This window comes from Enhydra lutris, unplaced genomic scaffold (assembly GCF_002288905.1).
Source record: "Enhydra lutris kenyoni isolate GAN:26980312 unplaced genomic scaffold, ASM228890v2 scaffoldscaffold14, whole genome shotgun sequence".
Taxonomy (NCBI): Eukaryota; Metazoa; Chordata; class Mammalia; order Carnivora; family Mustelidae; genus Enhydra; species Enhydra lutris.
Window position 1 is genome coordinate 35,689,673 of NW_019154098.1, and position 13,239 is coordinate 35,702,911.

General features: G+C 39.2%; 1 protein-coding gene across 1 annotated transcript in view; it reads left to right on the plus strand.

Annotated features, from left to right (window-relative positions):
* LOC111146806 (ubiquitin protein ligase E3 component n-recognin 5) overlaps positions 1 to 13,239 on the plus strand; it is a 137,208-nt gene that overhangs the window by 32,617 nt on the left and 91,352 nt on the right. The window contains exons 2-4 of the mRNA XM_022502493.1: positions 11,461 to 11,505; positions 11,876 to 11,957; positions 12,421 to 12,497. Of these exons, the coding sequence (XP_022358201.1) occupies positions 11,461 to 11,505; positions 11,876 to 11,957; positions 12,421 to 12,497 (204 nt within the window). The remainder of the gene's footprint in view (positions 1 to 11,460; positions 11,506 to 11,875; positions 11,958 to 12,420; positions 12,498 to 13,239) is intronic.

The following is a 13,239-nucleotide window of genomic DNA, read 5'->3' on the forward strand; positions in this document are numbered from 1 at the left end:
GTCCATTTGGCATGTGTATTTCCCTTTTCCTGTTTTGAATGGAGCTGAAAATAACGTGGTATTTTGGCTTTAAAGGAAAATGATTCATTTTGTTGTGTTCGGCATTTAGTTTCTCAGAGATGTGTTTGGCTTTTCAAATGGCACAGGAGTTTGAGATTTTGGTCTCCTTTTCATTTTGTTAGGAAAATGTTATTTACAACACTGTATAGGAGTTTGTAAGCAGGATATTTTCCAGGTTAGAGGAAGAAATTATTTATGAGTGGGATGCCTTTTTATTGTTGTTCTGTGCTAGTTTACAGGGCATTTCTGTAAAATGAATTTTCTTATCTTTATTTTATAGAACTCTTAACAGTTTTAACTGAAAACCATTTTAGGGGAAATAATTTGAAAAATTTCCCATTTAAAAAAATGTGTATCATTTTGTGAATTTATTTTTTTAGAAACTTCTATTCTTTTTGGTGTTGAATGCATCTTGAAGATGAATGTCCTGTATCATTTACTTAAAGTGGACACATTATGTAAACTAGCATTTGTCATCTCTATAAGCATGAAGTATGTGTATGAGCCCTACCTATAATTGTCATTCAGGAAGCTGACAGATGGATTTTCCCTCTGTAAAAGCCGTCATTTGTGTGATTTGGGGTCTTTTAATAGTAAAGTCAGATGTTTGCTGCTAGGCTTAGTTCTCTTTGGGTGGGCAAAAAGTGAGAAAAGTCAGACCACTATTTTAGAAATTGTGAAGTCAATTTAAAGAAATAAAATGTGCTTATGACTTATGGCTGAGCAAAGATATATTAGGGATCACTGTGCATGCTGTGATTTGAATTATAAACCGGAGCAGATTCCTCTTCACCAAACAAATACCTTTTTCAGGGGTTGGGAGGAGTAATCCTTCCATATCACTGGCCTCAAACCCAAATTCTTACAGGTGCTAGGTACCTCTAGGTAAGGGTACCTCTAGGCACCATGGGGAAGATAAATGCAGTTGCTCGATCTCATTTTTCAAAAAAAGCTAAAAACCTGAATTCTCTGCAAAATTTTCCCAAGTTTAAATGTTGGCCAAGAATCTTTTAAAAATCTTTAAAAAATTTAAAATGCCGTGTGGTTCAATATCATGTGTACATCTGTAGGCTAGCGGCATTTTGAGGCTCCCCTGCACCCTATTGGTAATTCGCTGTAGCTTTTAAATACAAATCTTCAATAGGTTCTTCTGTATCCTTGCCCCCACTGCCTTCTCTTCTCCTGTTGAAAACCACTGGTAAGAGGGGCGACTGGGTTAATCATTCTGTTAAACGTCAGCCTTTGGCTCAGGTCATGATCCCAGGTCCTGGAATCCAGCCCTGCATTGGGAATCCCTGCTCAGCAAGGGGCTGGGTCATGTCCCCGTTCCCCCCCCCCCGCCGGCTTGTGTTCTCTCTCTCACAAGTAAGTAAATAGAAAACCACTGGTAAGTCAATTATAGTCACTTAATGTCTTTCATGGGATTTTAATATTATTAGGGAGGCACTACTAAAAATATTAAATATGCTTTATGCTACTTCATGCTACTTTACAGTGCCATTTTACTTTATTTTTTAAATTTATTATTATTATTCTTTAAATTTTATTCATTCACTTGACAGCACAAGCAGGGGGAGTGGCAGAATGAGAGGGAGAAGCAGACTCCCTGCCGAGCAGGGAGCAGGAGCTAGGCTTGATTCCAGCTCCTGGGATCATGACCTGAGCCGGAGGCAGATCCAGACACCCCTTATTTTATTTTTTAAAAGTGTTTTATTTATTTATTTGACAGAGAGTATGTGCACATGAGCACAAGTGCGGGGAGTAGCAGGCAGAACTGGCAGAGGGAGAATCAGGCTCCCCGCTGAGCAAGGAGCCTGATGGGGGATGGGATCCCTGAGCCAATGGCAGCCGCTTAACCGATTGAGCTATCCAGGCATCCCTATGGTGCCATTTTCTATCTAAACAGAAGCATACATGGGTAAATGATTTATTCAGAGTATAAGACAGACCAGTGGGTTTTCCTGTAACAATATGGAAAGTTCATTGATAGGGTTTCAGATTCCACATTGCAACCAACCTTTAAGAAACTATCATTTGCGGGACGCCTGGGTGGCTCAGTTGGTTAAGCAGCTGCCTTCGGCTCAGGTCATGATCCCAGCGTCCTGGGATCGAGTCCCACATCGGGCTCCTTGCTTGGCGGGGAGCCTGCTTCTCCCTCTGCCTCTGCCTGCCATTCTGTCTGCCTGTGCTTGCTCTCTCTCCCTCTCTCTCTGACAAATAAAAAAAAAAAAAAAAATCTTAAAAAAAAATACCTTTCTTAAAGAAACTATCATTTGCTGAGTTTTGGTGTAGTATCAAAGAATATCCATAATTTTAAAACTATTTTAAAAGTGTGTAATTATTGGGGCACCTGGGTGGCTCAGTGGGTTGAAGCCTCTGCCTTCGGCTCGGGTCGTGGTCCCAGGGACCTGGGATCGAGCCCCATATCGGGCTCTCTGCTCAGCAGGGAGCCTGCTTCCTCCTCTCTCTCTGCCTGCCACTCTGCCTACTTGTGATCTCTGTCTGTCAAAAAAAATAAAATCTTTAAAAAAAAAAAAAGTGTGTAATTATTTTGTTTGACGTAGTGGCTGTGTTAGTAAGATGAATGAACAATTACTTATTTTTTCTGACACTGATTTAGTATTGGCTCCTTTAATGGCACCGTGAATTTTTTTATTACTTTTATCTGCCACCCTCCCTGTCCAACTCATTCTCAGGGTGTGGTCTGCAGACTCTGGGTCTCCAAGACTTTCTCATGGGCTCTGAGGTCAAAATTATCTTCATAATAGGGGCCCCTGGGTGACTCAGTCAGGTTAGCATCTGCCTTCAGCTCTGGCCATGATCCCAGGGTCCTGGGATGGAGCCCCACTTTGGCTTCCTGCTCAGTGGGGAGTCTGTCTCTCCCTCTGCCCCTCCCCCTGCTCCTGCATTCTCTGTCTCACTGTTTCTGATAAATAAATAAAATCTTTTTTTTTTTTAACATCTTCATAATAATACTGTGATTTTGTCTTTTTCACTGTTTGGAAATTTGTGTTATTGTTCAAAAGCAATGGCAGGAAAATACTGGCTTCTTAGCACAAATCAAAGTAGTGGCACCAGGCTGTATTGAAAATTACTGTATTCTTCACTTTTTTGCACTTGCAGTAAAAGCCAGTTTTTACTCAGGGGTGTCTTTGATGAAATGGTAAAAATTGCTAATTTTATTTATTTTATTTTAAGATTTTATTTATTTATTTGACAGAGATCACAAGTAGGCAGAGAGGCAGGCAGAGAGAGAGGAGGAAGCAGGCTCCCTGCTGAGCAGAGAGCCCGATGTGGGGCTCGATCCCAGGACCCTGAGATCATGACCCGAGCTGAAGGCAGAGTCTTTGACCCACTGAGCCACGTAGGTGCCCTCAAATTGCTATTTTATTAACTCTTAACTTTTGAGTGTTTGTCACTTTAATATGCAGTGTGACAAAATGAACATTGGTCATGTGGAAGAAAAACACTTCTGCAGTTGTTTCTGATGCAAGCTGAACTAGCTGCTTTCTTCAGGAACACTTACCTTACTTAAAATAAGCCTTGGGTATTTGACAGACATTTTTTCCAAAATGACCATAGTGAGCCTGTCATTTCAAGGAAAACAACTGAAGCTATTTGTTGCCAGTGATAAAATTAAGCTTTCAAGCAAAAATTAGAATTTCGGAAAGTTTGCATCCATCATTGTGAAGTTAACAAACATGATTTTGAAGATCTGCCTAAGTCAGCACACCATTATTTTCCTTATGACCAGCGCGTGCAGTTAGAGACTTGCACATGGGCAAAAGATTTGATAGGTTTCTGAAGGTTTTACGTTGCTCCCAGCCTTTAAGGAACGATCACTTGTCCAGTTTTGGTGTAATATCAAAGAATACCTACAGTGATGTGTAAGGGGTGGTAAAATGTCACTCGTTTTTCCAACAGCCGATTTATATAGGGCCAGATCTTCTTCCCATACTTCAGCCCAAACAGTGTACTGTGACCTACGGAATGCAGTAGTGGGTCTGAGAATGTAGCTCTCTGATACTAAGACCGATAATAAAGAGGTCTGCAAAAATGTAAAACAGTCCCCCATCACAAATTGTTTTGGGAAAATAGTTACTTTTCATAAGGTAATTTTTGTCTGTGTAATGAGTTTATTATTGTAATAAATATTCAAAAATTTTCTTGGTACTTAATATTATAAATGTCAGTGTTTGTGACCCCCATTAACAAAAGCATTTTTGGGGGTCCTCAAATTTTTTTTAAGATTTTATTTATTTGAGAGAGAGAGAGAGAGAGAGTACAGTTGGGGGACAGAGGGAGAAAGAGAGAAACATAGCCCCCACTGAGCAGGGAGCCCTATGCCAGGACCTCAGGATCATGACCTGAGCTGAAGGCAGATGCTTAAGTGACTTAGCTACCCAGGTACCACTGGAGTCCTCAATTTTTAAGAGTGTAGAGTGGTTCTAAGATAAAATTTAAAATCTTGAAGTACATTATGAGGCGTTGAGAAGAAAGGCAGTTGGGAAGACTTTAAGGAATATTTGGGGAGGTGAGAAATATGCATCCAGGGATTCTGATTTACTTTTAGAGAAAACCATTTTTTTTTTAAAGATTTTATTTATTTATTTGAGAGAGAGACAGTGAGAGAGAGCATGAGCGAGGAGAAGGTCAGAGGGAGAAGCAGACTCCCCATGGAGCTGGGAGCCTGATGTGGGACTCGATCCCGGGACCCCGGGATCATGACCTGAGCTGAAGGCAGTCGTCCAACCAACTGAGCCACCCAGGCGTCCCTAGAGAAAACCATTTTATAGGAGATAAAGAAATAAACTTAATAGTCTCTGTTCTTGAGGACTAAAATCGTTTGTTTCTGATTAATTTTTAGTCTTTGGCCTTTACCATAAGCTTATTCCTTGGTTACTTAGTGTTAAACTTTGAAGTTTTCTGTGGTCAGGAGAGACATGAGAAAAATTAAGGACAAAATAGGGGTTTTTATTATAGCTAAAATTTTTTTGGTTTATATTTAATCTAAGATTATGGTCTCCTTACATTTTTGCTGTGAAAATGAGGTATAGTGATACTTAAAAATTATTTATTTAATGAATATGTGTGTGTTGTCTAAATAGCTATGTTGCTTCTCTCATTATTCATCCAACCCCACTCCCATTTACTGTTCTGGAAATCCTGAAGCTGGGGAACCCATGGTCAGATAGAGGCAGTACAAATGGATTTCAAAGAATGGATCTGAAAGTTGAATGTTTTGAAGTCAAATTTCAGACATACAGTGAGTCTTCCATAATCACAAAGATGAATAGAATTATCTCTAATATGTTGGTGCTTCTTGCTTGCCAAGAAGACAGCCCTAATCTTTCAGGTTCTTCCCAGCCATCCTCAGGCCTATGGATCAAGGGAGCTCTTAATATTTAAGTCATAACATGGAGTTGGATGGGTAGCAAGAAAGGTTTAGCCCCTTCATAGTGAAGCAGCTCCCCAGTGTAGCACCAGCACTCAGTTGGCCCCTTCTGTTTTATACCCAAGACCTCCTGAAGAGGATTCCCTGTCAGCGTGCCTTTCCTGGTTTGCTGTTGGCTTGCTGCAGGACGGTGTGGAAAGGGATTTTGGGTTTGATGATCTCTGGACTGGATTGAGTAAGGCAGCCCCAGATTTTCATTTATCTGGTGCGGCTGGGAATGTGCCTGCTATCTGCTGGCACAAGTTAAGTGACCGTTTCAAAATAGCCTCTGCAGCTCTGTCCAAGGCAGAGCCTCCTCTCCCAGTGCCAGCGGCTGGCAGGTGGGACCACCACGTGATAGCTCGAGTTTATTGATGTCAAGGATAATCCTGAACAGCTGATGTGTGAAGAGACAGTTCAGAGGCGGCAGCATATATATATACAGTACGGCAGGACATTTGTGTAAAAGAACAATGTGAAAGTTAAGGACTGAGTGCCTGTGCTTAGGAAAGTGTCGGGTGACAGCAGAAAAGACTGTAAAAGCTTGACTCCTATCTTTGCCATCTATCGAGCAACAGAGTTGCTCCCCTCCCCCCCAAAAAAGTAATTTCCTTGCTTTTTGAATTCTAGGCTCTAAGATTGAGAGTTTTTTGGGAGGGAAATGCCAGAGATACTCTTACAGTATTTCTTTTTCTACAAGAAAATAATCTGGGCACAGATTTTTAATGTATAATTTAGTGTTGTAGGTAACCTTTTACTCTTGGCTATTGTTTCCTTATATGGATTATTAAGCCCTTTACACCAAAAGAAAATGATACTGATACGTACAAGTTTTATTCCATGGATGGGTGGGTAGAGGTTGGAGTGAGGTCACTTTAAAGGCAGGTTGCTAATATGATTATTGGGTAAGTGTTGAGTTACTAAATGTTTTCTTTATGTTAACTGGTCTGTTTACAAGAGCTAATATGGGTAATTGTCTTAAAAGAAGCCTGTATATTCATTCTTTTCTTGCCTGTTGTGAACTTTAGTCTGAGTTGGAAGACTTGGGGATTTGATTTTGTTGAGATTAGATCAGGAACCTTGTCTTCCTCTGAAATGGATTGTATACAAGTAGTATTATACATTTTTCACTGTTGGAACTGTATCTAAAGAAGTGGGAGAGTGGGGAAAGACTTGGTTTTCTCCTGTCTTTACTGTCTCTGAAGCCAGTTCAGGCGGAAACAAATGAACGCAAAGTAGACACGAAGGTCCTCTAGGAGGGAGAAACTGTCGATTTCTGTAGGAAGAAAAGTAGGGCTATCAGGACAAATTCATGAAGGAGGTAACATTTGAGCTGGGCCTGAAATAAGTAGGAAAGAGCCTGGAAGAAATGTACTGGTGGCAGATTTTGTCACTTTTTCACCGTTAATGGTGATGGCTACTAAACATGAAACATGGATAGGTGTACCTGGTCTTAAACTTCCAGATATACGAAGACCGTCATCTTGTAGAAGGTGGGGCGTCAGGAATATCTTTCTGCCCTGGAGAATTGAAGCCTTTTCAGGATCTAAATATACCTACATTTTTTTTCGTTTTAGAAATACAGCTAGCAATCTGTCAGGTTGCTTTCAATTCAGAGGTATGTGTGTCTGAACACGCAGGTGTGGGATGTGACGGGGAGATAGAGAATTCTAAAACTGATGGACCTGCACTGATGCTATTCCCAATCGAGGATCAGTGAGAAGATGAATTATCTTTGAAATTATAATGTTAAATTTGGGGAAAAGGAGCATGAACTTCTAAGGGATTTTTAGGGCAGCAGTGAAATATATTAGATTCTAGCAGATTATACTTTGACTTCTTGCCTCTTTTATTTTTTATTTTTTTAAAAGATTTATTTGTTTATTTGACAGAGAGAGAGAGAGAGAGAGAGCGTGAGCGAGCACAAGCAGGCAGAGGGAGAGGGAGAGGTAGGCTCCCCGCTGAGCAAGGAGCCCGATGTGGGGCTTGATCCCAGGACCCCGGGATCATGACCTGAGCCAAAGGCAGTCACTCAACCCACTGAAGCCACCCAGGCGCCCCTCTTGTCTCTTTTTATTTTATTTATTTATCTATTTATTTTTACCCCCAAAGATTTTAATTATTTATCTGACAGAGAGAGATCACAAGTAGGCAGAGAGGCAGGCAGAGAGAGTGGGGGGAAGCAGGCTGCTTGCTGAGCAGAGAGCCCGATGCGGGGCTCGATCACAGGACCCTGGGATCATGACCTGAGCCGAAGGCAGAGGCTTTAACCCACTGAGCCACCCAGGCGCCCTCTTGTCTCTTTTTAAACATTAGTTTGCTGTTACCCTACCTCGGTGCTTTAAGGGGAAAAAAAAAAAAAAATCCAGCCTCTGGATCTGTAAAATGCCTATAAATTTAAAGGAATGAAATAGGTTATTGAATTGGAACATAGACTAAATCTTTGGTGTAGGAGTACTAAGGATTGTCAGACGCTTAGTGCTAACCTACCCACTGGGTGTTAGAGCCTCCTCACAAAGGCTTCCCGACCTATCCCTGAGTTTGGTTAAATGCTGAGTTATGAGGTTATTTTGTAATGTTATGCTGTACTCTTAAAATTGTTTCCCGTCACAACCATATGTAAAGATTTATTCTGAAATGGAACTTGGTGAGTTCTAGGGTAGTTTGCCTTTTATTTTAAAAACAAGGGAAACTTTTGTTCATGTTGCTACTAGAGGAAATAGACTTCATGACTTTTAAGCGTTGTACGCTTTCGGGGAAAGATCCTTTAAAGTAGGTGAGTGCCAGGGGCACCTGGGTGGCTCAGTGGGTTAAAGCCTCTGCCTTTGGCTCAGGTCATGATCCCAGGGTCCTGAGATCGAGCCCCACATCGGGCTCTCTGCTCAGCAAGAAGCCTGCTTCCCCCCTCTCTCTGCCTGTCTCTCTGCCTACTTGTGATCTCTGTCAAATAAATAAATAAAATTAAAAAAAAATTAGGTGAGTGCCTAATAATTATGTAGAGACATTCAGTAACTTAGTAATTGAATGTGATCTTTGGTCTGCAGTGATTCTGTGGTTTTCTTGTCTCCTGAGGACTCTAATGTAAAAGGAGGAACTAAATACTCTTTATTTTATAGTTTCTTGTTTGTAGGTTTTTTGTTGATACCATCTGAGATTTATGCTCAGGCGGCCAATTTAGTCCTGCTAACTGTTTTGAGGTTTGCAAGCACGATATATTTTTGTGCAAATTTTGGGAATTGAATTTAAGAAATTTAAAAAATTTGGTATTTGGGGAAACATCCTAAGAGTATATGTAAAATCAGTTTCTATATGAAAGTTTCAGATGGGTTAGATGAAACTGAATATGGCAGTAAGTGCTAGTCCCATATAAACATTATATATGTATCCCCACTGATCTGTTTGCTTTTCAGACATTCAAAAGAATTCTAGGGCTGAAAAGAACCACAGGTGATTTTTAGTCTTCGCCTACATAGAGAACCTGAGACTTAATGGGCTCAAATGAGCTCAGTTAGTAGTAGATGATCTGGGAGTAAGCTCCAGATTTCTTGTTACCCAGTGGACATTGTTTCTAGTACAGATGGGTATACATTTCAGATGCTGTTAGGAGTCCACCATGATTTTTGAGATTAGAAAACGGAATTGATGGCAGTGACCATCATTTCCCTAGTGGCCTGAGATTTGCTGTTGAGTTCTCGACTTCATACTCTTAGCATTTTGATGTTTTGAGAACTTCTTTCAGTGTTATAAGTATGGTGTACATGGAATGGTATTTGAAGCCATGAAAGCAACATTTGATTTTTAATCAATGTTATTGCCCAGTTTTGAAAAGGCTTTGACAAATTTTATCTGCCCCCAGCTCCTTCCTCTCCCTCCAACTGTAGACTTTGTGAAAGCTCTCAAGACCTTGTTGGGCGAAGAGGAAGGAATGGGAATGAACGGGTTTAGTTGTCTGCAGGAAAAAAATGTACCTTCTCGGAGTACTACTGTGGTTTTGGGGACGTAAACCTTTCTTAGGCTTTTCCCTCCAGCTCTGCTCTTGCCTCTGCTCCAGGATTCTGAAGGTCATTGTTTGGAGCCTCCCAGTTTATTTTATCCATTTTCTAGTTGGCCTTCTCAGAGCTCATGAATCCCACAAAGTGCATTACTCTTGTAGTATTTCATCTTCTCTTGGAATCCAGAAATGTGCCTTGTAAATGAGCAAACTTGGATTTGGGAAAAGACTTGACTTTACAGGACAAGGAAAACACATTTTTGTTAATGAAAGTAAATGCAACACTAGACAGCAAAAATGAAAATGTATTTTGTTGGGGGCCAGTTCACACATGGTCAGGTGCTGTTCTTTGGGAGTGAGAATAAAGTCACCAGTGAGGGGGAGAGAAATTAAGTATGGCATCATTTGAAAGTTATTTTTGCTTAGGAGTAAGTTTCAGAATTGGCAAGTAACTGTATATATGTTAGTGTTTGAAAGGTGCTCCTCAGCATTAAACAGGGGATAGAATTAATAGGATAAAATAAACTTGAGACAGTTGGGTCCTACTAGAATCTCCTACTGAAATAATTAGGTTATTTGCCCATATATATAATAAATGATTTATGGCAGCTTTGAATCCTAAACTCGCTTTAAGCTGTGACTTATTTTTGGGGTGTGTATACCACTTTGATCTGTTAGTACAAGTGATTGAAATTTGATTTTGTCCATTTTTGTCACTTTTCAGAAAGCAAAATTCATGGAATTTTCTATTTAAAAATTTTTTTAAAAAAGATCTTATTACAGAGCACGTGTGCACACACACAAGCAGGGAGAGCTGCAGGCAGAGGGAAAGGGAGAAGCAGACTCCCTGCTGAGCAGAGGGAGGCCTCTCTGGGGCTCTGTCGCACAATCCCCAGATCGAGACCTGAGCTGAAGGCAGACGCTTAACCGACTGAGGCACCCAGGCACCCGCATGGAATTTCCTATTGATTTAATGTCTTAATTTTTTTCTATTGCTTTCTAAAATTCTGTTTTTAAGAGAATTATTTATGAAAAAATTTTGAAAGACCAGGCACTTGTTTTGGTAGCTTGATAGACTGAAACTCTTACGATCTCTGCACTTGGTTACATCTTTACATTTAAAATGAGTTCCTTAAATTGATCAAAATGCCTCGTTTAAATGAGCATTACAGTATTTTGTATTAATTCAAGATATTTTCTGGAGATAAGCAGCACAATCATAATAGATAATATGGGTTAATATCTTTTAGTTATGCAGCCCTTTGAGATTTTTTGAAGCATAATTTTCTTTTAGAAATGGGAGAGGTGTTATCCTTGTTTTATAGATACAGACACAGAGGTCTTAATTTGTATGGTTTTGTGTCAGAAGGCCCTTCAGGAATTTGAGACTGTGTCTTAAGTCAATTAGGCTTTCAGACTTTTTCTTCCCCATTACGTTAAATTCTTAATAGATTTATGCTACCCCAGTATCTTCATTTCATGATTTACATATACATTTAAGGATCTCTTTTGGCATATATAGCACAGTGTTTAAAAAGTGGCTTCCATTAGTGTTGGTTCAAGTACCAGCTCTGTTGCCACTTTGTGTATTATAACTACTAGGAGCCTCAGTTTCCTCATCTGTAAAATGGGATTAATATTATCAGAGTTGCTAATGGAGTGGTGAGGGAAGGGAATTATAGAGTTGACTCAGGAATATTTTTGGGGACAAAAATCAAAGATAATATAAAAAACATTCTTACCACAGCAGATTTTTTGTATACTACAATTAGAAATCACCAAATAATGATACAAGTATACCTATCAGAACTATTTTGTTTTGCCTGGTGGTGGGTATTAAGGAGGGCACATATTGCATGGAGCACTGGATGTGGTGCATAAACAATGAATCTTGGAACACTGGGGAAAAAAAAACTATTTTGTTTAAAAGGAATTTGTACATACAGTTTATTCATATTTCATTTTGTTTTTAAAGGTTACGGGAAGTTTCAGAAAAACTGAATAAATACAATTTAAACAGGTAAGAGTTTTAAGATACTTTAAATTTTCTGAAAACAGCATTTTTTTCTTTTGTAGGAAAAATAACTCATTTAGGCAGAAGTTACCAGGAGTATTTGAATCTATCAACTTTTTATGAGTTGGGTTCATTTGAATAATAGGTTCTATTCATACTGGTTTCTAAAAAATCTGGCATGCCAAGGACATAAAATAACTATCATAATTATTATTTTTCAATTATTGCTTATTATAATATGTAAATATCAATTTTTAAAAACAGGTTTTGCCAGCTTTTTTTTTTTCCCTTCGGTTAATCAGATAAAAACAAACATACCTACCCTAGAATGTATTTGCCATTTAAAAAAATAACTTTGACTTTTTTTATTCCATAGCCACCCCCCTTTGACTGTATTGGAACAGGCCGCCATCAAACAGTGTGTGGTAGGACCAAATCATGCTGCCTTTCTTCTTGAGGTAAATTCTTTATTGTAAGGTACAGAAATGAAAAGGAACTTAAATTAAAATACAGTTGTGCATTATCATGTATCTTCCTTTTTAACCAGGCAAATAGAAATTTCTTGCCAGAGTTGTTTCAGAGATCACCCAGTTCCATTTCCTTATTGTGTACATTCTTTGGCTCAGAGAAAGCTTAAGTGATTTACTACAGCTTGAAACCATAGTAATGGAGAAGTTCCTGATACCCAGTCACTTCCTTACTCTGAATTCTGTTAGAGATACTTTAACTTATTTTTCCTGGTGTCCTGATAATGTAATATAAAACAACTTCCCCAGGTCAGGTGTGAGGGCCTTCTCAAAAGGAGCTTATTTGTTGTCTTCTGAATTGACAGTGATGGAGACGTAATCTGTTTATTGGATAAATTCATATTTTAATACACATTCTTACTTTGGTGATTTCTTCTATTTTCTTGGCTTTTAGGATGGTAGAGTTTGCAGGATCGGTTTCTCAGTACAACCAGACAGATTGGAATTGGGCAAACCTGATAATAACGATGGGTAAGACCTTAATGCCCTTTCTATTTAGTAAGTATTTAGCTCTTCCAAGGTATTATATTAAATCTGTGCTTTGATTTTGATGGCCTTCAAATTTAAAGAAAAGCTTTGTAGAAAACGAGGCACTTAAAATAGTGAAATAGTTCTAGTAGTTTGTTTTAATTTTTCTGCAAGCAGTGATTTATAGCATTAGTATTGAAAATAGCAGAGAAGTCAGTCACTTTACAGGAGTTGGTTATCATAGAATGATTTATGTATGTGGTAGGTCTCAAGTCAGATCTGTTCTTTGACTGAAATGATTTTTTAGATCTCCCCCCCGCCCCCAAGATTTTATTTTTAAGTAATCTTTATACTCAGTGTGGGGCTTGAACTCACACACTGAGATTGAGTATCGGGCTCTACCAACTGAGCCAGCCAGGCCCCCTTCCCTGCCCTTTTTAAAATAATATCTATACCTAGCATGTGTCTCGAACTCACAACCTCCCCAGACTGAGTCACGTGCTCTACCGACTGAGCCAGCCAGGAACCTCATGTTTTTTCCTTTTTAATATTTCCACTTCAGGTAGTGCAGTTTGAAATTGACAAAGGGTCTTCAAAATTGTGGTCTTTTTAAATGATACATACAAAAACCATTGCTAGATAATGTATGATGAATTCCAGTTGCCTGCCTCTAAGGAAAGCATGATTACTTGAAAAAATCTAAAGAATTACTCATTTGCAGTTAAACCGTGCCATCACTTTGAAC